Genomic DNA, 25,790 nt, shown 5'->3' on the forward strand with positions numbered 1-25,790 from the left:
AATTATATACTAGTGACCCCCAGCTTAGCCACTGGTTTCAATAAAGCACAGCTTCTGCTCAAAGGAAGCACAAAAATGAGAGAGCATTTTTGCAAGTCCTAACAGTATGCGCTATCCAGACGGCACGTAGCACCTTGTACAATGTGCAGGACTAATGCCCAAACCTGATGTCAGCCTCTGCCAAAAGCTTTTTCGCTCTCATAGCTATTTCTCGTAAAATGCAGGCATGACGGTCACCGTGGAGATGCACAGGGTGTAACAGGTCCTTGTCTCTCTTTTCAGGACCCCGATGTGATCAACACTGAGCTGCCCATGGAGTGTGGCCCTGCACCAGAGGATGAAGGGGGTACAGTCATGCGCCCAAACATTTCCAGTGGCATAGTGCCCCTGTTGGTAAGCCCTTCTCTCACACCTCAGATGACACCTAAAACACTGGACTCCCACCATGCTGGGCACAAACTTGTACAATGTCCACAAGAGTTACTGGTGGAGAACCTGAGCAGCCGGACTGCTCGAGGGCCCAGCCTGCCATGCCTCAGCGATTTCAACAGTGGGTCCTGGTTCCAGCAGACCTCAAACCAGAAGTTGGAGCTCAGCAATCCACCAACCCACAGACTTAAAAACAAAACGAAAAATCTTTGGAACCCCACCTATGGATCATGGGTGCTAGAGAACATCTGTCACTTCAGCCCTAGTTCCAAGCTCAAAGCAACTCCAGAGCGGGAAGATTCGGGCTTTGATGGGAATTGCAGTTCTTCTCCTAGCTCTCGGGCATCTCCAGCATCTCCAAGTCGAAGCAACTGCCCTCACCTGGATATTGGTGGGATTGAACTGGTGAAACTCCAGACTTTCCCCTGCGGCAATGTAAATTATGCTTATGATGATCTGTGCTATAGCACTGACCACCAGCCATTAGCTTTGGCAGAGGTCAGAGCAGCTGTGCTAAGGAGCTCCAGTCTGCATGGAGATGAAAAGCCTTTTTATAAAACAGAGAAAACATCAAGAGAGAGGGACTCTGGTCTGTCTTTGTCAGATGACCTGAGTGTTACTCCAGTATAACAGAAACAGTTCTTCCTAAGATCAGGGAATGTGCGTGTCTGGAAGGACTGCTTCCTACTTCACTTACTTCCTCCATTTAAGTTCCTTCAGATGGGTGATGTTTCAACATCAGCAATGTTCTGCTTCCTCCTTCTATCAGCTGGATCCCCAGAGCGTTAAAGACAGTTGCATTTCTATCGCTGTCCATCAAAGGTGTTCCACTAAACCAGCTTAGTGGTGGAGAACAATGGCATTGCTGCTCTGATTCAGAAAACAATACTTACTGAAAGGACTCCTCCTCAATCTGCTCAGGTGAAAAGAAATGGACCTACCATCCAACTGCAGCATTTGGATGGAAATAATGACTAACACAGGTTGCACTTCTTTCTGACTGAAGAAACCAAAAAAGCATCCTGTGCCAGCAGCAACCAACGTGCAAAGGCTGTTATATTCCTGAGAGCTTTTTACAGTCCTGATTACTTACTAATGATGCTCATGCACTGTAAGGGAAGTAAATAAATAGCAGCCACATTTGCATCTGTTTTATTAGCAGACCCTGCAGAAAAACATAAAAATGAAGCTACTGCTCAAATTTGAACCAGTAGGAAGAATTAAAAAAAAAAAAAAAAAAATCCAGGCTCCTCTGAGCATGTGCTTTGAAAACAAGCAATGAAGAGGAAAACAAATTTATTATTGGGAAAAAAAAAAAAAAAGTTGGTGGAGCTGATAGTATCCCTTTGAATAGTGAAGGAAGTGTGCTGCTTGCCTCATGGTGTTGCCGTCCTTGCAGCTCCTGGCGTGGAAGGGGCAGGTGTTTTTTCCAAGAAAGGGCGAGCTGCATGGGGTGATGAGAAATGGACTGTCTTTACCTTTTAATGGACTTTACTTGGGATGAACATTTTTGTAAGTACTTTGATATTCAACAGTAATTTCCTGTGCTACATTCGTAAGCATTAAGCTGAGGTTCTCGGGTAACTGTCTAGCATTTGGCGCACTGGAGTTCTTGGTTGTAATACCCATTCCTCTGAGGTAGAAAGGAAGCAATGCGAGGGAGGGGCAGAGTGAAGGGGAACTTAATACAAACACTACCTTACAGTGTGCCCTTGATACAGAAACATAGACTAGCTCAACCATTTGAGAAAGCTAAAATCATGCCTTGGCTTCACACATTCAAGCGGCTCATCATTTCTTCTCCCCTTCCAAGCATACAGATTGCTGGTAAAGGTAGTTGTTTGTTTTGAAGACAGCTCATTTCTAAGGCTTTCTTCTGTTGCTTGGGGTCTAAACTGATGTTTAATGATTAAAGCCTGCAAAATAAGGAGACTGAAAAAGTAAATAATTTGGATTAAGCTTGAACAGTCTCGGAAGCTCTTTGTCCCTGTCCCACTCCTGAATGTTGCACTGCCAACCTACGGTGGCAAATTACATGCTGCCTTCATGTCAATCAAGTTGTACGGTGAGATGTCAGTCATAGACTCTGTCTGGTTCCTTTCTGAGGGAAGAGGTGCTCTGGTACAAGCTTCATGCTTAGTGAGCAGCTGCATGTACAATCTGAAGATGCGGGCTGGCAGGAGAGGGTTTGCTTTGACAACACAGAGTTCCTGTCCTCTGCATCATTCAGGGATGAACACTACTGAGATGTGCTGCAGAAAAGCACAGAGTGAAGAGTTTGAATCCATCCTGAGTGAAGTGCGTCTTCAGCCCAGGTTTATGCTTTGTTGGTCGGACTTTGTATCTATCTGTTCCAAACTTCCTGTAGGTTTAGGCCTTTGGCTTCAGGATGAATAGTTTTTATATACTGTCAATTCCAAACCAGAGTGGTGATGATGGGCACCTTTCAGCAATGACCCGTATGGTATGGAAATAACCAAATCCATGTTGGGAAATGACAGGTGGTCAGAACACAGCAGTTCCTCTGTGTGTGGGCACATTCCAGGAGTGGTGTGGGGACTGATGGGCTGAGTGACCAAGGGAGATGGTTGTCCTCGCCTCATGCCCTTCCTTCCATTTCACCTTTGCTTTAGCTCTCTGGCTTCTCTGAAGTTTAGCTCATTGTCTGTCCTATCTTACATCCAGGAGCTGCTACCCAGTTAGCAGGAAATTTTCTCATTCTTTCCTCTTGCAGAGGCTAACATTTTTTTGGTCATGTTTCAGGCTGGCCACCTTTGGAACATGCTAGTGAAGGATAAATATGTCTACTCTCAATAATTAGAATAACACCAGCTCATCTTCAACATCCTTACCTTTAGGCTTATGTTAGTCTTATGGTTTATGCACCAGTAGTTTTTCCCTGGAGGTGAGCCATCAAAGTCTCCAACAGTTGTGACTGGGCATCAGCAGCTCAGCCCCTTCCTGCACGTCTGGTAAAGACACAGCAGAGGACAGTGATCCCAGTTCAGCTGCAGTGGACGTGGCTCCAGGTAGCTTTCCAACCCTTGTTGAGCAGAGCACTGGTGGTTATGACCGTGCTGTTGCAGGTCCATTACCGTTTGCTTTCAATTCTCCTTAGCCATCGGCATGGGTGGGAAATTGGTGGTGAGGTGTGAAACATGGACTTGTTCAGAAGCCGGGGCAGTTAACTATTCCACCTTCCTGCAGATTTTATAAAACAGGCACAAGACAGTTTTTCATTTTTTTCACATGGAAATGATGGTACAGTACCCTAAGATTGCAGTGAGGAGCAGGTAGGATCCCTGCTGTCCATGTGCTTGCCCAGCTTGCGCTACCACTGTTTTCCCCATACGCAGCACTTGCTTCAACTTAATTCACGAATTTAGAAGGGCCAATAGTGATAAACCTAGATAAATCATTGAGAAGTGAAGTAAGAGAAGAGCACAGTTCTAGCACCAATGCCACAGGCAGGCTTGGCTGCAGCTATACCTTCATTTCATAAATAAAATGCAAATTCTTCAGTCCAGAACTTTGGACAAATACCTGTTTTTACTGAATAGCTGCATCAAGGTACTTATTTACAGGAAGAGCATAGACAAAGCTGCACTGAGCCAGAATAAAACTCCATCCTGCCCAGTGTGTTATCTCTACAAGTGGCCAACAGCAGGATGTGGAAGGGCAACTGTAAGAGTAGAGTGAGCATGTAGTGATCATTTATTTCCTAGCCATACTTTGCTGGGTTACAACAGCATGTAGCTCAGGGAGGTACTCAGCCAGATGCAGTGTCCTGTAACAAGACAGAACATGGAGCTGCGCATACCAAATGGGCACTAAAAGAAAGAGCCAGGAATTTTAAAAGAATCTGCATTAACAACCTAAATTTTATATAAGCTCTTAACTCCCTCAAATGGAACCAAAGGTAAATGATCTTCTGTCAGCACAGCTGCCATGAATCTTTGACCTGTAACAGTTTTTCTGTGCATAGCTGATCTCTTAGCTGTTTTTGTAAAACTCTCACAGATAATGAATTTTTAATTAATAGCCTGGAGGACTTAAAGCTCCTGTTGTGATGCCGAAATGCTACATGCTGTCCAAACTGTATTATCTAAAAAGAAAAATAACAACTGCAATGACATACACCACAACCTTCAGGCCTACAATTCTGAGACTGAAACTTACTGTCATTCAATCACAGATGTCATGGTGCTCAATTGCCACCATTTCAAAATATCACTTGCTTCAAACTGTTCTTTAAAGGAGACGTTTTTAGTACATAATCAATGAGTTGAACCCATAGTGTCAAAATCAGATTACTTTGGCAAATTGAAAGCCAAAAACTGATTTTGTTTCCTAGAGGAATGACACGAGCTGGAGATCAGGGATGAATTCAGTCCTGTAATCCACGTGAAAAGTCTTCCAAACCTTCCCCACTGCAAAATCAGCCATTTATAAGATTATTATAAATTGCTCTTCCTGATGGGTGTCTGTCTTTTAACATGTTACTAACTTGGTTTTACCTTTGTGTGTACATAGTTGGGTTTGGGGTTGGTTTTTTTTTGGGGGTGTGTGTCCCGTTCCCCCCCCCCCTTCTGGGCTCAGCGTTAGTACTTTATGTTGCTTCCTATAACCCCGTACCTATATTTTAAGGAGGGGACAGAATAACAAAAGATGAAACAATAATGCAAATTTCAGTTTGTCTTTGCTTTCTTTTTTACATTTGTTGATATTCTTGCTTGTGATTTCTTTGTTCTCTCTCCTCAAGAGTTTTGTATTTTCATTTTCCCTTTAAAGAAACAGAATTTTAACTGCATAGATTTAAGGTGTCCCCTTCATATCAACCCTTTTCCTGAGGTAAGTTCTCCACTAATTTGCCGACAGGCAGGTGTGCACTAAGGAAACTTTGCAAGTCTAATGAAATATTTACAGGCTTTTGTAAGTGTAACTTATTCCATCTCCCAACACCTCCCCTCTACTTACCCAAAAGAGAAGAAAACGCTACTGCTGGGAGTACGGCTGCCCCCCACTGCATTTGCAACTCCACAGCTGTGTCAGCCAGGGACCACACTTCTTCAGACCCTCGAGCAAGCAGAGCTCTGTGACACAGTTTCTCCCATAGACATGGCCTTGCTCGCTCTCCTCCTGGCTGCTTACCCTTTTCAGTCTGATGCAGAGACCTTAGGCATGACATCACTAACATCTTCCCATCTCGTCATGTGACTTTTTCATTTAGTTGTGCTGGTTTTGATTTGTCATTACCTCTGACCATGGCAGCATTTCTTGCTAACCGACCTTTCTGGGTAATTACTGTACATAAGTAGATGACACACCTGCTTCTATGCAATTTAAAGCTGGACAAGTGTATACTTCTATATTTGCAACGCAAAATAAAGAGACACTAATGGTGGCTATTTGTTTCCCTCTCTGCTAAATACTCTTTGCACGCAGATTAAGAAGACACTCTCTCTTACTGAGAAGTGTTGCCAGTCTCGGAGGGTTGAGTGCTTGTTCCCTGCTGCTGCACAAAACTGCCCCATGGGACAGTTAACTGCTCTGAGTCTGCCAAGTGCCTTTGGATGCACAATTTTTGAAACACTGTAGGCTGTGAACTGAGACTTTTGAGACAGAGCTCACCTCAAAGGAAGCTGTCAAGCTTTGTGCAGATCAGGTTCTAAAGGAACTGTAACTAATGGGTTTTGGAACCAATGTTAGCTTCTATATGTCTTAGAACTGGGTTTGTTTTAGGAAATATTAGATGCTAGAGCCTAAAAGCACAAGAAACACTGAAATAAATAATTTTTGTCCCTTCTCTAAAGAAATTCTTGAACAAAAGATATTACTGCCCTGTGCCCAAACCACACTGGATGTCTTTTTTCCTTCAGTCTCATTTATTTAGTAGCATACACACTTCAGAGTAACAAACACTCAACCAATACAGTCAATGTCAAAAGTGACCATGGTCAGCATTGCATTGTAGTGTTCAGAACGGATGCACTGTGGATGATACAGGCCATTTGATCTCAGTACCTTAAGAATAACAAATAATAACAACAGCAATAAAAAAAAAATAGCAAGAGCCCTCTGAGATACTTAAGGGTTTGGTCCAACTCCCATTGAAATCTTTCCCTATAATAGGAACTGGAGCAGATGTCAAGTGAATTCTCCCCCCCCCCCCCCCCCCCCCCCGTAAAATTAAGAGGGATTTAATTTCTACCACTTTGGTTGAATCTCATCCAAATTTATATCCTTGTGGGGCCTCAACATCCATAGTTTTTAAACTTAGCCGATGTATTTCTTTGTGCATTTCTTTCTATATTGCACCTTCCTCCAAAGACTCTCACAGCATCTTGCAAGCAATAACGAAGGACAGCCTCACACCATTCCTGTGAGGTAAGTGGGTGCTACTCCCATCTGTAAAATGGGAACAAAATTGAGGCCTAGGACAGTTGTCCAAGGCCAAAAAAACCAAGTCACTGACAAAGTTGAGGGAGAGAAGTCCTACTGCTAGATTCACACCGGAATGCAGCAGCTACAGCAGTAAGCATTGCTGCATCTAACTAGTGAGTTAAAGACCTTGGTGCCTAAGTCAGAGGTTAGCTGTTCAGCACCACGGTGCCTCTGGGCCAGCATATCTTACCATGCTGTGGAAACACACGTCCTCTTGGTGTCTCCGGAGTGAGGCAATATCTCAGTGGAGGCACTGAAGAACTACATTCTGGTCTTGTATATGAACAAGTACTGTGGTTATCATGCATCAACTTTTCTATGTTACATGCCTGTGCACAGGCATCATGTTGCCCCTCTGGTAAAAAAAAGCTTATTCAAGGGAACTCACCCCATAGTGTACAAAAGAAGGGTACACTGCTTCCTCACACTCGCAAGGGTACACAGACAGGCACTCTGGGCCAGCCGATGTGAAACAAGGTATCAAACTTACCCTGGAGTTTGCTCACAAGCTCATAGCCTCCAGCCCCTTAGGGCTCCAGGACTCAGTTGCAGTCCTACATGTGCAGATTGCTAGTGAAAAGCTGCCTCCTTTCTCCTTTCCCGTAACAGCAGCAGAAGATTGTGGCTTCTTCCCTTCTAATCCCTTAGGGCCATTTCAAAACTAACTTGCTAGAACTATTTATCATCTAGAACAAGTTTCCAGACCAGAGTCTGCTATAGCAGAGGTTTTCTTTTTTCCCCCGACCTTTTCAACTACTGCAGAGGAATGGATCATTCTCCATGTTTCCCCCACCAAGATCACATACTGCAAACCATCCAGGTGCTAGCAGCAGTTGATTTTTTGAAGCTACTGGTACCACATTGCTTCTAGTTCTCCTTTAGAACTGGACAGTCATTCTAAAAGTTTGTCTCAAATTCTCAACTGACATTTAAGCATCAACTTTCACCCTCTAAATCTTCCCTCTAGAAAATAAGTTACACTGGTGCAAAAGATTCACACACGTGATAATAGAAGAAAGAAATCTAAGTCTGAAGATTAATTAGGCAAACCACTAATTAATTCTATAATTTCTAACTTTTCTAAATTTTGTTTATTATGGTAGGACTGCAGGCAATTGCAGTCTCATAGAGAAGGTATTGTGATTAAAGTCTTCCCCTGTGAGACCTATTTACTTCCTGTTCTCCTTAAGCCCTGCTAACCAATGGCTTACCTGTTGGCTGCAGGAAGGGAGGAAGACTTTTTTTTTTTTTTTTAATTGTGTGAAACTCACCACAGATTAATTTGTCATCTCACAGCAATTCAAAAGTTAGGAGGTATCTGGAATGATAATATGTGTGCTCTCTGTTGAAGGCTCCCTGTCACTTAAAAAAAAAAAAAAGTGTAAACCCTCTGAAACATCTAAGTGAAAAATTCATTTATATACTGTCATGAAAATAAAAGTGAGAAGGACTATGGGAGGCCATAGAAGTCTGCATTTGCAGTATACTGCAAAAATAATTACCAGTTTCAAACAACTCATGTTTTAGGATGAAATGTTTCCATGCGTCATTAATTCCTACAGAATACCCACTCTATGTTGTCTACCTTTTAGGTCACAACTGAGCTTGAATTTTTAATACTGCTGTTTTGTTTAGAGGTGATGAAAAAGTCATTAAATCTGACTGATCTCTTAGCACAGTAGTGTGTTATCTAAAGTAACTCCTTTTAGAAATTATTTTAGGCTCTTCAATTCTAATCACAAATGTTATAGATAGATTTTTGTTCCAGATCTGGACTCCACAGTCTTTTTTTGCTCATGATCATGATTATTACTGAAATAGCAGTTTCCCAAAGCATGAAGTCACCTTCATATACCCTAAAGTGGTCAGAATCTCTCCTGAGCACAAGACACCAGCAAAAGACAGCAATTTCTGATCAATGTGCATTACTAGCTTTAGATATTGAAAGGCGATTAACAATCAAATAGTACTCTAAGTCTTGTCCTCATTTTGAAAACTGCATCATCACGTTATTCATGTTAAAACCTGGAATGTGAGTGAACATGTGAATACCAATAGTATTTATACTGCTAGTATTTAAAGAACTGTTCAAGTGACTAGAGGCAACGAACAGAGAAGGTATGTGAAGCCATTACAAGAAATGACTTCAGTCTTTCTTGATTTTAACCTAAACACTGTTCCATGGCTGTGCCTGGGCCACAGCAAAAGATGAACCACAGCTGGCCCTGTGATTCCAGATAGGGACTAGGGGATGTGATATATTGACATTCCTTCCCCCAAACTGCCCTGAGTTAACAGCTGATACCTTGGAGGAAGGATGCCTGGGAATTATCTCATCATTAGTGTAATTCTGTGAATGCAGAAACATTACCTTCCTGATCGCTGCGCTAGCCTATACACTTAAGTGGCAGCATCGTATTTGGGAACAGGAACGTGGCCAAGAAGTCATGTGCATTAGGAGACAGTCAAACCGTGATCTTAAGAGATCACATTGGTTGCTGGCTACTAGTGCGTGCATGTGCGTGCACGTGTGTAGGAGTTTTATCTTTAAAAATAAACAAGCCTTGAAAAAAACCCCTTAGTTCCCTGGTCTGTGTGCGAAAGAGTCATTACTGATTTTCAAAACTGCAGTTCAGCTGCAAGAGGCCAAACTTGCCAAGCCAGGCACTTTTCCAACAGCTCACCCAGTCTGAAAGTCAAATGTTTTTGGAGACAATAGGCTGCTATTCTCTCCCTAGAGTTTCTGTAATCTCCTGAGAGGCTACATAAAAAGCAAAGGCTGTTCTCGGATAGAAGTGAATCAAGGCTAGGGTAGGGAAGAGGAGGAACGGTCAACAGCAGTTGCCACATCCAGCCACTACAAACTGCTGTCTCCCTTTGCTCCAGGTATCTTGTGATTATCATCCGTTTCCACCTTGTGCACACTGTAACACAATGCAGCAGAAGTTGTTGGTCCAACCTTTAGCGTACACAGGAGCAAGGAGACTTGGAATTAGGGGGAATAAAACCACTCTTGCTGGTTTCAAAACTACGCATTTCCCTGAAAAATTGCTATTCCTACCCTGAATCGCCAAGGACTTGCTCTGGTTCACTAAGAGGTACTTCGGAGTCCCATCTGTTTGCCAGAAATCAGAATCATTCCGGTTTACCACACAGACCTCTTGACTCATGCTGGTGTGATTCCTGAGTATGGAGATCTTCATTCTCTGAGGACCAGTCTGAAGTTGGGCTGGTGCAATACAAACCAATCTGGACTTAGTTAGGTTCATAGAGGGCTGATGCAAAGTCATTTTGATCACTAACTGCTGGGTTCTGGATGCAGCTCCCTCTGCACTGATGACCTCAGGAGTTTGGAGAGAGTTAAAGGTTTCCTTCTAACTGAGTGATCCCAGTAGAGCAGAAAGTTACAGAGCAGCCCTGCAAGTTTTGCGCCATTCTCAACTCATCTTTCAGTGATGCTTTCCAAGATGCCAATCAAATTGTCCAACCCCAGTAAGTACCCATCCTCCCTGTTGCCTTCTTGCCAGGGGATCCTGTGATCCAGCGTCTGCCCATCAGGGAGAAGGGTGGTCTTTCCAAAATCGATCAGCCACACATTGGCATTCCCACTGCCATCATGTACAAAAAGTAGTGAACTTCCAACGACCTGGAAGACAGATTGAGATGATACGGTTAAAAACACATCTTTAGCTCTCCCCCATCACTTAACGCTTCCCACTAAGAAGATGACCTCCCCAGATGACCTTCTCACCTGTGACTCAACAGACTTTTGGGCTGCACTGAGACACTGACAATTTACATGCCCCATTTGCATAACCACATCAATCAGTAACGTCTAAATGGGTATGCAGATGGGAAGAGGGACCCAGTAGACAAAGGGCAGAAAAGCAATTCTCCAGTTCACTTGGCAGCAGGTCTCAATTTGAGCAATTCAGCAAAAAAACAGTGACTACTTTCAAAGAAAGACCATGACACATTACAAAAATGCCTCTAGTGACAAGGGGAAATCAACAAGGTACAATAAAACATCTGATCTCAAAATCCTGAGCTGTAACAAGCAGAATTTGCAATACTAATGATGCCTTCTCCACAGCAAAGCATACAAGAAGAACACGTAGAGCAGAATTATACAGTATTTCAACATAAATCCAGTATAACTAATAAACCCTTCACTGTCAAACTACAGCTGAACACTACTGTACCAAATGCCAAATTCCACAGTACCATTCCTCTGTAAAGATTCCCCCTGGAACACATCAAGATTAGAGAAACCACAGGAAACTGGTACTAATAAACCATTCCCTGCAGTGGCCCAGAGCTAAGTGCTGGAATGTTACAAAGATGGGAGGATTTATTATTCCTCTACTGGTTTAATCTTCTGTATCATTGTGACGGAGGCTTTGTGGTATCTATGTTGTTAACATATCTTAGTTTTCTTCTACTACAAACTCCTTTCTACTAATACAGCAAGCTATTCTGAAGTACATCTGAATGACCAAATGAATCAGCAATGCGCATCGACAGCATTACACGCGCTGCTCACCTCATGTCGCTTGAAGAAGTCTGAGGATTCAAGAATGATATGAATTTCCTGCAGACGCTTGAGGTATTTTTTCTGGAGGAAGAGAAGAAAAAAAACCAAACCAAACAACCCATAAACAGTTAAGTAAAGAATGAATGAAGATACTCAAGTTTACAAGAGTCAGTATAATAAAGAAATCATGTTAATTTTAAGCTAGAGATCCTTCAAAACAACAGGTTCATCATTTGAAAGTCAATCTGAAAATACACTTCAACAGGCTTTCATAGTGAATGAACAGACTGGTGTTCCTCGGCTGCATGTGTTACACCAAGCATACTTATCTGTCTTGCTTTGGATGCACTGAGACTTTCAGCATCCTTTTTTTTTTTTTTTCTTTCTAATAAAGAGAAAAAAGTTTCAGGCAATTAAAAATCTTTCCATTTTCCACAATGAATAGAGAACGAAATTGTGTTGAGAGACAAGGAACTCCAACCATATGATGGGAGGAGGGGGGGCGGGAATAAAAAAAACCCAAGGCCTAATGCATAAAGCTCTCGTATACATTTTTAATGCTGCCCTGTGTTCCCAAGCCTCTTCCTCCTGGAGGGCTAATCTGCCTTCATAATGGCTTCTACATTGCATCAAAACACTGTGGCATCCTTTGAAGTTCCAAAGACAAAAGACATGTTATGCCACCTACTACATGCCTGCTATGCTACCCGCGAAGTAGCATACAGGAATTGCTCTTTGAGGCAAGTCTCACACATAGGAGCACAGCCAGCCACGAATCTCACTTCCTGCCCCCATGCTCTGGTTTTTTTCCTCTCCAGGCTGAATTCCCAAATCACAAGTTTTCCTGCCAACACAATCCTTGCTTAGACATCATCATCATCCCTCTGATGCATCTAACACCCATGGTCAAAGCTGATGGCAAGCCGTAAGTTAGCTTGACTGACTTTTTGCTAGCATGAGGAACTTGGGGTGAACTCATGGCAAGAGCTGACAGAACTGGTCTCAGCCAACTACTTCTCTCAGCCCACCAAGTCCCCATGTCCACTCCATCTACTGAGAGGGACTAGAAGTCGAAACCACTTTCTTCCTTAGTAGTTCAATTATTTTTTCTTGTACCAGAGGAAGCATGGCCCTGAAGCAAGTTCATTGGGTCAAAGATCAGTGAACCTGAAGAGTTCAGACTCACCAGAATAGTTGTGTTGCCCTCAATGAATTCCACAAAAACCTGTAGAACTTGCTCCTGTGTCTTCGTAGTTTTGAAGTTTGTGTTACATGTTCCATCTGCCTTCTGAACAAAAATGCACAAAGACAGAGACAATTTATAGTACACGCGTATCATTCCCCTCATCAGTCAATCCTCTTGAACCATCAACAGCTCAGCTCTTGCTAAGCAGATGAAAGCGAGTAGGTGAACAGGAAGAAAGCAGATAAACCAAGCAAGAAGTGGAGGAGAAAAGATAGAAAAGCTGATTGGATAACTTTAAATGGCGTTTCATTTCCTGTTGAGTGCAGTTAACACAACAAAACAAAACTCATGATATTACCAGCCTGCAGGAGGGTTCTCTCACATGTCAGTACTAGCAGTGCAAAGTTCAATGGGGCAAACCACAGTGACCTCTTTGGTTGTTCTCTCATCTAGCTTGGTGTAGTCAAACCCTGCTGGGGGTGTAAGGAGACATTTTCAAACCCAATTTTACTAGTCCTTTTTGTTTGGTTTTGTTTTGTTTTTCAATGGGGAAATCAAAGAATTGTGGTTAAGACTCAGTTCCCAATATACCTTTGCACATTAATGCAACCCAGAAGTCACAGAACGGAAAGTTAGTTCCAGACAAGAACAACTCAGGATTTGCAAAGCTAGCAGTGACACAAATGCTGGCAGTGACAAAGCAGGTGTGTGACTTTTGGCAAATGACAGCGCGGGCGTGCTTGTATCCAACTGAGTCCTGGAGAAATTCAGGGTATTTTTGTGCTAGCTGTACAGCTCAGTACAGAAGCATCCTGCTACTGAAAAAACAAGTCTTTTTATGTGCAGGTAGTGACCAGTTTGTGCTTGTGGAGCTACAAGTAAGAGCAGTGCATGAATTGGAGATATCCGTCAACATAGATATATGAATATGCGTTTCTCCAAGAACATCCCTGTTGCTTTAAGAGACACAAATATGAGTTTTTAGGACATGCATGTAGATATAGCACTTATTGCAGTTGGTAGCCTGTATCCACTAAAAACCTGCAAGATTATCGAACTGTATTCCTCTCATTGTATCAGTCTAATGAAATCCCTCGTTTCCATTATAAGAGTAAATCAACAGCTCATCAAAATTTGTTCCTTCCTACGTGTTAAAATTCACTGCACCAAAACTAGGTAAATTCAGCTCCAGTCTCAGCAGGTGAAACACTATTTACTCCACAGCAGAACTCAGCCACTAGTATATACACGAAAAAAATGTGATAATGCTAAATTTCCAGATTTATCATGCAAGAGAATGAACTGACTGAATGGCAAAGCCATGCAGAACAGCCTCCCACCTACCAGACTTTGTAGCAGCAGAATAAACAGAATTTTATTCCAAGGCTGTGGGCCAGATACAAGTGTGGCATGTCAGCCTGATGAGATGTTTAAGTTATGTAAGAGAAGTTCAGCAGGTAGGCAGTAAAAGTTAGGAGCCATCTGATCTGATGCATGATAATTTGGAATTTAGTCTGATGTCTCGTACCTCTTCACTGGAGTAAGGTTGTTTTAAAAATAATTTCCCCTCCATGCCCCAAATCCCAGAGCAAAGTCTGAATTAGCTGCTGCATTTTCCCTTTTCATCCTTTTTTATATGGACAGACTAGTTGCTTGCTTCCCTGTTGTTTAAAATCACTGTTATGATTTTGTTCCTTTGCAGTGGTTGGCAGGAACTGTAACTGCTGCCTGTCCTTACTTGCTGTAAACAACATCCAGATTTTGAATGGCACAATCTCTCATATTCTATACCAGGTCCTTGCAACAATCCTGGATGTACCTCATCTCCAGGAGGCACCTACCTGACTCGCTCTTTGAAGTCATACCTTTGTCAGAGCCTCCACATACATTCCTGCACAGCAGAGCAGTACCTTGCACAGTGCAGCTGGTGTGCTGCTTTCAGCACTTCTCACTAGATGTGACGGTGACACAGATAGCAGGAGGGCAGGTTTGGCAGCTCCATAAAATAGTGCTACCTGTCTTAACCTGTGTGGTCTTGCTCAGATTCCTCTGCAAACTTCCCTTAAAGGGCTCTGGGTTAAGACTGTGACGCAAATGAATTCACAAAGATTTAAGAACCAAATCTGAGGTCCTCCTGGGAAAATGGCTCGCTCTGATCTATAGCTAAAGCAATGGTACCAAAGGAAGAAGTAACTTCCCAAACTGTACAGAGATTCAGTGGGAAGCCAGAATTCCTGATTCTCAGCCCCATTCATCTCTGCTCTGCAGAACTATTAGCTTAGTGTTGTAGAGACAACGTTGGTGATTCCTAGCCTTCAGACAGCCCCTTCTAGAGAAGAAACCTGCATTCTGAATCTGGCAGGCACAAGAGACTGAGTGTCAGGTGCCAGTTCGAACTATTTTTGGTAAGAGGAAGAGGGACAAATCCCATAAATGAACCTGTATTGATTTCAGAGATACGGAAGCAAGGCAAGGAAAAGAGATGGGTCAACCTAAAGAGAAAAGGTACCCCACAGATAAAGGAGTGCATACGGTGAATGACATCTCATTTATCGGCAGCCACTTCACAGAAGGGCTTCTATGATTTCAGTTTCCTTGTTTCTACTTCTTACTCCAGCAGCCACAGGGCAGGAATGTTGGGTTTGGTCATTCAGAAATATATCTGCTCAGCTAACTCCAGGAGTTATCAGTGTAATCAGGGAGAACAACCCCTTTTTCCCATCAACCACTAGCTGGCACCACTGATCCTTATAGGCTCTCCTCTCAAAATGGGGATCTCTGCAGCATGGCTTTGCTCCTCTGCAAATATAGAGAACTGGATGTACAGTTCAGCTACAGTGAAACAGTGTGAAGAGTACAGACTGGCTGTATTACTTGAACACTCACTTCTTTCACCATTTCTCCATGTAAAAAAAAAAAAAAAAAGAGAATGATACCTACACCCCTCATAACAGCACAGCGAGACAGAGGAAAAGGTAATGTACTGGAGTGCTCCAAAGCATTTCCTGTGCTTAATAGAAGATTAAGTATTTGTGTCCTGTTTTGCACAGTCACAGCACTGTCTCAATGGAGGGAAATACCACGAGTCTGTGTGCCATACTGCTCATACCCACCTCTGATAACCAGCCGAACCACAAACGAGCCAGGAGGTTTTACTGGAGCTCCCCTGTGCTCCCTTAGCTTAGTCACTCTCCAGGACTCAACGTAAATCTGTAAGTCTTCTACACTGACCAACTGTCTTTCTGAAAACGTATGTAAAAGGTCTTGAGATCATCTGGGTTTCTGATTCCATTACACTGAGCATCCAAAGACCTAAGTGGTTTAGGAATAAAACAGGCATCTTGATAACATCATTAGATGGCTAAAGGGTAAGACAGGAAGTGTCTTGGCTGGACTGGAGCCAGATCATCCACCACCGAGACACTTCCTGCATGAGGATGCCTGTGTCTAACAGCCAGGAGTGGGTGGCACAGCTTACAAGGGGCCAGCACAGCATGAGCTGGAAGCCCTAGTTCCTGTATCACAGCAGGAGAATCCGTGAATGAGGAAGGGACAAGACAACACAGGGAATCAGAGAAGAAAGGGGTGTTGTCAGCATCATCCTCTTTTATCCCTTTCTTCTTCCTGTGTGCTTGAACTACAAAACAGAACCAAAACTAATCCAGATTATAATTTACAACGTCCTAACATACCTAAATTAAATGTATGTGCTCTGGGAACATCCTGAAATCACACAGAGTAACCCATGCTAACTTCTTCATAGCTGTCCCATCATGGGCTTCAGGTAACAAGTACTCACCCAGGGTGCAGGTGGGTTTGGGCAGCCCTCACCATGCTCTGTGCTGGTACAGGCACACCACTATCAAACCCAAGCAAGACTAGCGGTGACAGGCCTACACAAGCAGAAAGCACACTTCTGGATTCCTGCAAGTGTTAACATTCAAGTCACTGAGTCAGGTGGCTAATATTCCGAGAGTAAGTCCTAATGGGTTTCTGGGTAGGTATCTGACATTGCTACGAGGCACAACAAATACAAAGAATTAATGTTTAAGAAAGAAAATTGCCAAGGTTCTTCTGTGACTGTAAGGTAGTATCCTAGGAATGGTATAGGGGCACAAACTTATCTATCAAGAACAGCAGATGGATTTGGTGATGGAGAAATTTTAATTTTTGGTTGTTTTGGCTTTATTCCAGCTCCATCTATACCAGATATTGTCATGTACTTAAAAGGAAAAGGGGTTTCCTCGATCTCAAGAATATGTAAGCTAATGCTTTTAACATGCCTTGCAAATAAACATAACTGGAACAAAAACACTTTACTGTGATTCACTTGGAATAAATATGTATAGTTCCTGGATAAAAATAGTAATTGCATGGAAAGAGGCGGTTATTTCTTCAGTTCTGAGTTCTTTCTTGTAACAGTCTCATTTTCATTCTATCTACACTGTGTACCTGCTTGCGTCCTTCCTGCAATGTCACTGTGGTTGAACCATGGCTGATGTGCATTTGACGCTTAACTTCATTTTCACTGCTCTGTTATAGTTACAATGGATGCTTTAAAACTACAACACACTGAAATCTGTGGTTTCAATAAGTGCATTTTCACATAATCCTTTGGAAAATGTGGCTACTGATGTGCCCAGCAAATTAATCAACAAATCAAACAAAGTTTGGTCTCCAAGAACAGGCAGAAGTGAAACTATTACCTTAATCCCTTCAATCCTGAAGCCCAGGTTGGCACTAGAGCTGATGGTTTCCCTCCACTGCATGTATCGGGGTTTGGTGACAGCATGCTGGGCATTCTCTTCAGCTGTCGGAGCAAGAGGATCCACTTCAATCATTTTTTTGTACATGTCCTTACGCAGCTTTGGTTTCTCACGGGCCTTAGTCAACTCTTCCTCCAGGTATGTCCTGCAAAAACATCACATCCCAACAAAACTGTAAGAACTCCTCAAACATTTCTTTTTACAACTTATAAACTGGGCTCAAGAAATGTCAATCAGGCAAATAAGTGTTATCAATATCCCAGTTTTGCATAGGGGGAAACTAAAGAACACGAACTAATGACTGTGCAGGCATATTTAGTGAAACAGTCACAGGAATCAGGAATTGTGCCATTCACTTCTTGTTCTAACTAAACTTACTGTTACATGTTATTGTTATGTCCTGCTTACAGAACAGGAGAAAGCTGAATTCCTACTGTGCCATGAAATAGAGCTGTATTTTCAGAAGACAGTTAGGAGAGATCACTTACAATGAAATAAAAAGCAAATAGGGCTGCTGAAGTCTCACTGCCTTCTCTCTCTCATCAAAAAAACCTAACATCAGTCATGTGTGATTGTTTTTTTAGGCCTCAGAAAGCAATTAAGGGTTTTACTTAATGCATCTGACAGTGAAAGGCAGAATCACTCGTCATATAGTAAAAAGTAAAGAGTAAAACAGATTATCTGAGCAGTTCCAAACCAGAAGAGGTAACAAGAAGGGGAAGGTGAAGGGTGACAAGCCTTCCACAATTTGCTGTTATCACTCAACCCATTAATCTGGTAACCATTAGAAAGGCACTATCCACGTCTTCTACATTCCACTGCACTCCTGGAGCCTGTCTCTCTCCACAAAGCTTGCACTCTGTCAGATGCCTGGAGTGTACTTTCTTCATCACAGTGTAAGAAACCAGGCTGGTGTTTAGGAGATGCTGTCACTCATTACCAGAATGTCACCTACTTTGAATAAAATATGTACTGCTGCAAATCCTTCTCCTCTTTCTTCTGGGCATACCAGTATTACACATTCCTACTCCGATTTAGCTGACAATTCATTTAAGATTCTGCATCTATTTGAAAAGGCTTGTCTGCACTCCTGTAAGCTGAATAACTCATTTATGACAACGATTCTTGAGGACCTGAGCTGGCACCCAAAAGATTACTATGACAGTTCATACCTCTCTGTTCTGTTACTCCAGGCTCTCAACAGATTCCTTATCTACTTGTTATGCTTAGATAATATTTTTGAGGTTTTCCTCTTATCACAGACAAGAAAAGGAAAAAAAAAAGTGAGAATCTACAGAACAAGGAGATGTCAAAGTAGGGAAGAGCACAAGTCAGTCCTGAGCAGATGGTCAACTCTTTACAGAAAAGATCAATACCAGTGAAGACTCATTCAAGTGCTGGAAATGGGCTTTCACACTGCTATCCAGTCATTCACATTTGGAGATGGCAATTTTACTCTGTCAGGTTTTCTTTGTATCACTGCATACGAAAAGATTTAATGAACTTGAAGCATATCTGGAAGTGAAACATGTAATTTTTTTTCCCATAAGGCCACTGCAGAGAAACTTTGTCTTAAAACACCCCTGAAATTTTCTTGATGTGGATAGTTTTTGAGGCTATAGATCAGTTAGTTTCCAGAATCCACCTACGATCAGGCAACAAGGGGACATACTCTCCTCAGGTTGTCCAAGGCGATTGCCAAACCAACATCAGGTTGCCTGGACTGAATCCCAAGGCTTCAAAAATGTTACCAAACTCCTCCAGACAGAACATGACCACATCCCCCCCATTCCTCCACTTCCTGCAAATGCATTTGGGTTAGAAAGCACTTTCTCTTTTATGTACCCCACCTGATCCCCATCTTGCAGTCCATTACACAAGGTCCTTCAAAATCAGTAAGCAAGTCATCCAGCTGAATATAGCTCTCGCCATCTCTCTCAACCACACCATGGAAGCAAGGGACGCAGGAGCGTAGCGGGTCTTTCATCAATCGCTCAAAACACTCCTTTTCATTCTCTGAGAAGCGTTTGAGAATCTTCCCACTATCAGCTGCCTTGAAACTCCCTAAAAAAGAAAATCAAACACATGCTGACAAGACTGACCAACAAAAAAGAAAAACACCTTCCAGCTTCATCTACCTCAGCCTCATGAAACCAGTTAAAGATTTCCCCTGAACAGAAAAGATAACATGCTTTTCATAAAAAATAAAACACTCAGGACAAACACAGCTGTTGGCAGTGAAAGTCCGTTTGGATACATTCCCATGTTGGAATTTATAGCTTTAAGGAGTGCAGCTGCTCCAGGCCATTGTTTTGTTTTGATTTTTTTTTTTCCCCCATGCTAAACTCTTTGTTAGGATATTAAACACTACTGTACTTATTAAAATGCACAGGAAGAAGCCATGAGCCAGAATTCATTAATCCTCTGACAGGCTATTTTAAAGCTGCATAACACTGCCAGTGTTGGCTTTGTCCTTAATCCTCACATAAGGTATACCTGCTGAGTGTGTACATACCGAGGCAGTACAGTCAATCAGTGATCATTAAACAGCCACAAAACGGCCAGAAGCCAAGCACTGCCCTTTCTACACACGCACTCTGTGACTGTGCATGTGTGTACCTCCCAGTACTGCCTCTCCTCCTGAGCCCTGCTAATCTGCAGCCTGTAGTACAATTGTTTTTTTACAACCCTGTGTCTGAATGGTATCCAGTACAAATGACAGTCTGCATAGGTCAAGATTGGCAGTAATTAGACTCCAGCTGTCTGGAGTCTCCTGTCCAGACGCTCTCCTGTCCTGCAACCTGCCAATAACGCATGAGGAAAGTACACATTTCATTTGGAGGTACCCTTTAATCTATACGACATAAAATAGGCACCAAAGTAGGAGCCTCATTAATCCCGGGGCTAACTCTGAACTTTTATCACAGCAGGATTCTTTAGCCTTTGCAAACCAGTTCTTCTCTGACAAATCCTACAACTGGTACTGCTGCAACATGAGGGTGAGGGTGGTGATGGCCCAGGTTTTACCTTAGAAAGAATTTGTCATATCAGAAAAGAACAGCTGCAAAAAAGGATGGAGTAAATGCAACCACAGAAAACTATCTAAAGCAAACTGGAGCAGTATCTCTCCTTATCAGCTCCTAGTAAGCTCTTAACCCTCCTCTTCCACCCTACTACACAAGCCTCCAGAAGGGTTATGATTACACAACCAGGGCATCGCTCCACACAGATGAAGCCAACCCCATACAGACCGTGATAAAAACTGCAGTAAGACTCGTCATCTTGGCACTCTGCATGATACAAGTCAGCCCCACCAACACTGCTGCGCAAAATGCAGCTACTCCGTTTCTAGGACTAAATAAATTTCTCTGCACAGGTTTGAAGTGCATCATATTAGTGCATTAGCATATAAAGAGGTGGTTCAGGTACTGCAGTAAAGCACGATGCAGCGTAGGTGCCTGCCCACATGTGTACTAATAAACCCCGCACTAGCACTTTAGGAACAAGGGCTGCATAGGAATTAACTAACGCACAAGAGAAGCAAACCTGGTGACTTCTCTTTGTTGGGTTTTTTTGGGGTGTTTTTTTTTTTTTTGTCTTATCAGTGTAATGAAGCCTACATCAGGAGCACACTTACCAACTTCTACAGTCACAAAACTCAAACCACCTCACTGAGCTGCTCTTTGCTCTTGTACAGTGAACAATGGCAGACTCACAATGCAAATGTCTGCTCAGCGAGTCATTTTCATCAGATTTCTTTTCCACCCAAGGGCTTAAATTCAGATAAGGGGTTTGGAATTGGTATTAGAATTGCTGTCCTTGCCAGGCTGAGGCACGTACAGGCACAGACAGTAATCCTTCCCACTAGGGAACTAACATATTGGCTACTTAGTCAAGAAAGATGAGTCCATACCACAAGCAACAGGAAGAGATGGACCAGGGCTTCAACTCTCCAGTCCCTCTTGTTTCCCTCTAACACGTCTTTTACATGTATCACCTTACAAGGATGCATCAGGAGCCTGGCCCTTCCCCAGAGTCTGATCATTGCTTCCTTGCTCATCTCATCTCATTATTCAGGTATATCTCTTGCCCTTCCCTATCCCCACCACAACAGAAAGATGTTCTAGTTCACAGATTTCTGTTATATTGCCTGCTTCCTTTTTACCTGAAGGAAGGAAATAAACACTGAAACACTATTTTCCTTGCTGCTGCCGCCATTCTCACTCCAGAGACAAACACATTGATGATATCCATCTCACCTGTATGCCCAGCCAGCTGCACCCATGAGTAGCGTTTCTTGAAGGGGCTAATGACTGGTAAGTTAACCATGGTTTTAATTGTGTGCCATGCCTTTTTCTGGAATACAAAGAAAAGAAATATTAAGTTGGGCAAAAGCTGAAATCCTGACATGCCACAAACCTACCACATAGCTTCATGCACATTGAATTGTTCCTGGCTTAATTTGTAATTGCTCAAAGGTGGAACCACAAAACAGATACTACAATCATCATTGGAAAAATATGCACATACAACCAAGAATGGACAAATACTTAAATATAATGCCCTACCATCCAGAACAAAACTGCTGCAAGAAATAAGAAAAAAAATAAAATAAAAATCACACTGCACGTCACAGGCCTGTTCTTAGCCACACCTGACCCTCTCTGTGTCTGAGTCATGCAGTATATGGAGAGCATATGCTGAACACACACTTCTGCACATTTAAGTTTCCATGAGACGTGAACATAAGCTGTTTGCCACTGTCAGCAATACTTCCTTTCCCAGAGAACTTCAGCATCGCCTCGTGATTAACGGCTTTCTCCGAATCAACAGGTGAATCTTACTGTGACAGATGCATAGAAAATGCATCTGTAGTTGGACACGGAGGTCGCCCAGGTCCCCCAGCACCTGTTGACAGTGTGCTGCAGAATCTACTGCAGGTCACGGATTTTCCTTCTCCCTTCCCTCTTTCCCAATCTTGTTACTTTTTAACAAAGCTGGGCATTGCTCTGGCCACCTTTGGCTGCCACACAGTGCAGCTGGCTGGATACTGCTGCAGGCAGACAGGGAAATAGAACAGCTGCCCACAAACAGCAGCTGAGTGCTCTGTCGCAAAGGCAGAAATGAAAAAAGAAAAAAAAAAAGTAGAAAGTGAAAAAGTCTCATGCTCTGGAACTGAAACCTGGGTGGGAGAGAACCACAGCCCACTGGCATTCATGTTACACTCTAAGGGATCCCAAAGTGCTTTACAAACAAGGACAGCAGACTCATTTCTTCTGTCACTACAACATGATACTCTGCTGGAAAAAGAAATGGAGCTGCACAATACTTGGGCATGACAATTTAGTCCTGAGGGTTTTTTGCTGAGATCAAGTATAGTTGGGGATTAGGCTGCATGTACAGAAGTGCTTATCAATGGCCTACGTAGCATTCACCAAAATCAATGGCAGGCACTGATTTGACTGAAAACAAATTTAGGTCATTGCTCAACACCTGAAAAATCCACCTCCAAAACAACCATGTCTTCTCTAGCAGGGATATTGATCTGACAATTTAGGTGCTTAGGATACCTGATTTTTATTGTCTTCTACATTATACTCCTACAGAAGTGAAAAATACAAAAAGTGAAATTGCAGGCAATGGTACACAGGCAAAATGTAGCTCTCCAGATCACACTCTGACCTGGCCATCCTTCCCCAAACTTGTTCACTTATACCACATTTCTTATAAGGTATCCTCTGGCAATGTTGGTCACCCTGTGAGGGTAAAACCATGTGGCTATCTTAGAACATAGCAAGAGGATATGTGAACTAACAGATGCAAGTGATCTTTCTTTTAAGGATTTTTTTTTCTCCACAAGAAAGCTTTAAGTTATGCTGCAAATTAAACTGACATAACAATATAATCACCATATGAGCATACTTATTCTGAAATAAGATTGCTTGCTCCTATTTAGTTTATTTTGGTTTTGAAGACAGTTCAAGCTGAAATGAAGTCGCTCTCAGTCTGATATAAGCGCCCCATGCAACAGTTAAGACTTTTGAAAAGATAGTGTGCCAATGAGAGGAAGTATCCCAAGAAAATCCTGGATGTTTGAGAATCATGAAGACTCAGTTGCACTTACTGCAGCTCCACAGATATTACTAGCTCTAACTAAACTCCAGTTTCATAAATACCTTCTGCAGGTTTAAATGACCCTTTCATATTCTATATTATTTGGATTTCATAATCTATATTATTTGTCTTAAGTCATTCCAAACTGCAACCTTGCAGTGCTAAACAGTGACTTGGCTCTATCACAAAGCTAGCTACTGTTTAGTGAGGATGAGAGTGATTCTTGCACACCACTTATAAATGTCCATAGCCTCCTTCTGGTGAAAAGTGCAATGTAAATATTGTTATTCAAGTAGCAAAGATAAATTACTTTTGTATAGTCTATTTGCCAGATTTAAGTGATAGCAGAAGCCCTCACTCTTCTCTTTCTACTCCAGAGGGACACAGCCCTAAGTTATTTAAAGAACAGTTGAAAGTAAACATCATTTTGAATTAAAATGACCCCTTTGAACATAACTCCTGCCAAAGATTTAGTTTTTGAAGATTCCAGCCCAATTTTCAGGGTAATGCTGCTTTTTCCCCATCCCTTAATCAGAAGTCAGCATTGCTCCATAACTCTCCCATAAGGTCCTACACTCATCATAATGTCCCACTCCTAACAAACTGCCTCCCAATGACTTGTCATACTGCTAAATCCAGAACTGATGAGAAGCTCGGGTTTTCAAGGAATGCACATCAACTGTCAATGCAACACCACACTCCAGTGGCTTTCCCGCCTCCTCCCTCCCACCGAGCCCTAAGAAGCTGCAGCTTTTATTTGTACTGTAGCTGTGAAGGAGAGACAATAGGCGAAATTCAACCCCAGCTCAAGGGGACTTTAGCTGCTTAGATTACAGCTTCCTTGGATGAGTATGTTTAAGCTACTCACCCAATAAGCAGACACTGACAATGTTTCAATTTTTTTAATTATTTTAAATAACCTCTTCACAAAACTTTTTCCCCTCTCAAGAGAGGGAAAACATGCTAGGAGAGAAAGGATTGCTTTCAGACCCATCCCATGGGGCGTGCTGCCATTGGCATGGGGTTCAGCAGTTGCACTTTACTGCAACTTCCAGTCTCCCAACTCACTCAACCCAGGATGCAAATTGCCAGGATGCAAACAGGGCTGCATGCTGTTGGAGCAGTGGCGTGAGTGGGAAGATGAAAACTTTGCGTGCCTGCTGTGGGAGGATTCTTTCTCACTTCTATTTCTAAAGCAAGATCTCTTCTTTGTTAGCAAAGTGCTTTTAAAATCACTGCTTTATGCCGCAATAGCAAAGAGGACTGCTACCACTGCCCATCTGTATTTGCTCTCCATATCTCCCTCAGTCTCTGTTTCTTCTAGATTCCTGCTCAGTCTTCCTTGATCTTTTGCTCTGCCTGGGTTTCTCCAAGCCCTCATTTCTTCTAGATTCCCAGCCAGTGTATGCTATTGACATATATTCAGGCAAAATTAAGATATCTTTGTATCAGGAGTGCCTCAATCAGATGCCCTTGACATCACCAGTGCTGTTTTATATGCCTCTTGAGATCAATATACTCAAGAGTTTTCCAATACGAAAAAGGAAACCATTCCAAAAAGGCCAAGAGGCAAACATGAGAAACATTAACATTCTTAGATTCAGCACATAAGTTACTCAATGTGAACTGTAATGACACACACTATATATATATCTCCCTAAGCAATAAAAGGTGTGGGATGACAAAGAGAGGAAAAGCTAGGTTCCTGCCAAGGGTCAGCCTGTGTGACAGGCTGTGCCACTGGAAGCGTCCCTTGTAGCAAACGAACAAAAATTCAGGCGAAGAAAATGGGAGAACCAATCCCTGCAATGCAGCTACAATGCATGCAAAGGATTGCAGCTTGCTATCTGCCATTGATCTCTGTTATCTGGATTACTCTTCTGAATTTGAAGCACAGCACCAAAGAGAAGCATACATCCATGCAGCAGATGTGGCAGACTTGCTCTGTGTTAGCATTGGCACATGCAGACAAGATGCTGGTCAGATGAGGCATTCCCAACCTATCCAACCCTGGATACAGGTTGCTGTTGCCATCATGTGTATCCCATTAAGAAACAGCAAAGCTGAGAAGCAACTAAGAGCCACTGGCTCCCGTGAGTACAGCTTTCTCCGGCCCTTTTCTCACGATGAGAGCACAACTTTATATGTTACTAGTAGGCAGAAGCACAGCCATAATGATCCTGCAGTAGCATTTGGCTGAGCAAAACCTACTAAACTCACTGGGAGGCGTCTCATCCATTTTAAGGGATTTTGGCTCAGGCCTCACTGTCCTCAAGAATTAATTCACAGGAACTAACTAGCTTTCCTGAAACACTCC

The 25,790-nt window shown here is 42.6% G+C and overlaps 2 protein-coding genes across 4 annotated transcripts in view; one reads left to right on the forward strand and one right to left on the reverse strand.

The window, feature by feature from the left end:
- Positions 1-4,959, forward strand: part of LTK (leukocyte receptor tyrosine kinase) — a 107,658-nt gene extending 102,699 nt beyond the window's left edge. For both annotated transcript variants that reach the window (XM_075754451.1, XM_075754452.1), the window contains one exon: positions 283-4,959. In XM_075754451.1, the coding sequence (XP_075610566.1) occupies positions 283-1,059 (777 nt within the window). In that variant the 3' untranslated portion in view covers positions 1,060-4,959. The remainder of the gene's footprint in view (positions 1-282) is intronic.
- A 1,336-nt stretch (positions 4,960-6,295) lies between these two features.
- The window catches only part of ITPKA (inositol-trisphosphate 3-kinase A), a 40,506-nt gene continuing 21,011 nt past the window's right edge, over positions 6,296-25,790 (reverse strand). The window contains exons 2-7 of one of the 2 annotated variants that reach the window (XM_075754453.1): positions 21,619-21,715; positions 19,210-19,423; positions 17,300-17,504; positions 12,594-12,695; positions 11,417-11,488; positions 6,296-10,519 (exon numbers count right to left, since the gene is read on the reverse strand). In XM_075754453.1, coding sequence (XP_075610568.1) covers positions 10,316-10,519; positions 11,417-11,488; positions 12,594-12,695; positions 17,300-17,504; positions 19,210-19,423; positions 21,619-21,715 — 894 coding nt within the window. In that variant the 3' untranslated portion in view covers positions 6,296-10,315. The remainder of the gene's footprint in view (positions 10,520-11,416; positions 11,489-12,593; positions 12,696-17,299; positions 17,505-19,209; positions 19,424-21,618; positions 21,716-25,790) is intronic. The other variant, XM_075754454.1, reaches the window with a different exon arrangement.

Source organism: Balearica regulorum, chromosome 5 (assembly GCF_011004875.1).
Source record: "Balearica regulorum gibbericeps isolate bBalReg1 chromosome 5, bBalReg1.pri, whole genome shotgun sequence".
Taxonomy (NCBI): Eukaryota; Metazoa; Chordata; class Aves; order Gruiformes; family Gruidae; genus Balearica; species Balearica regulorum.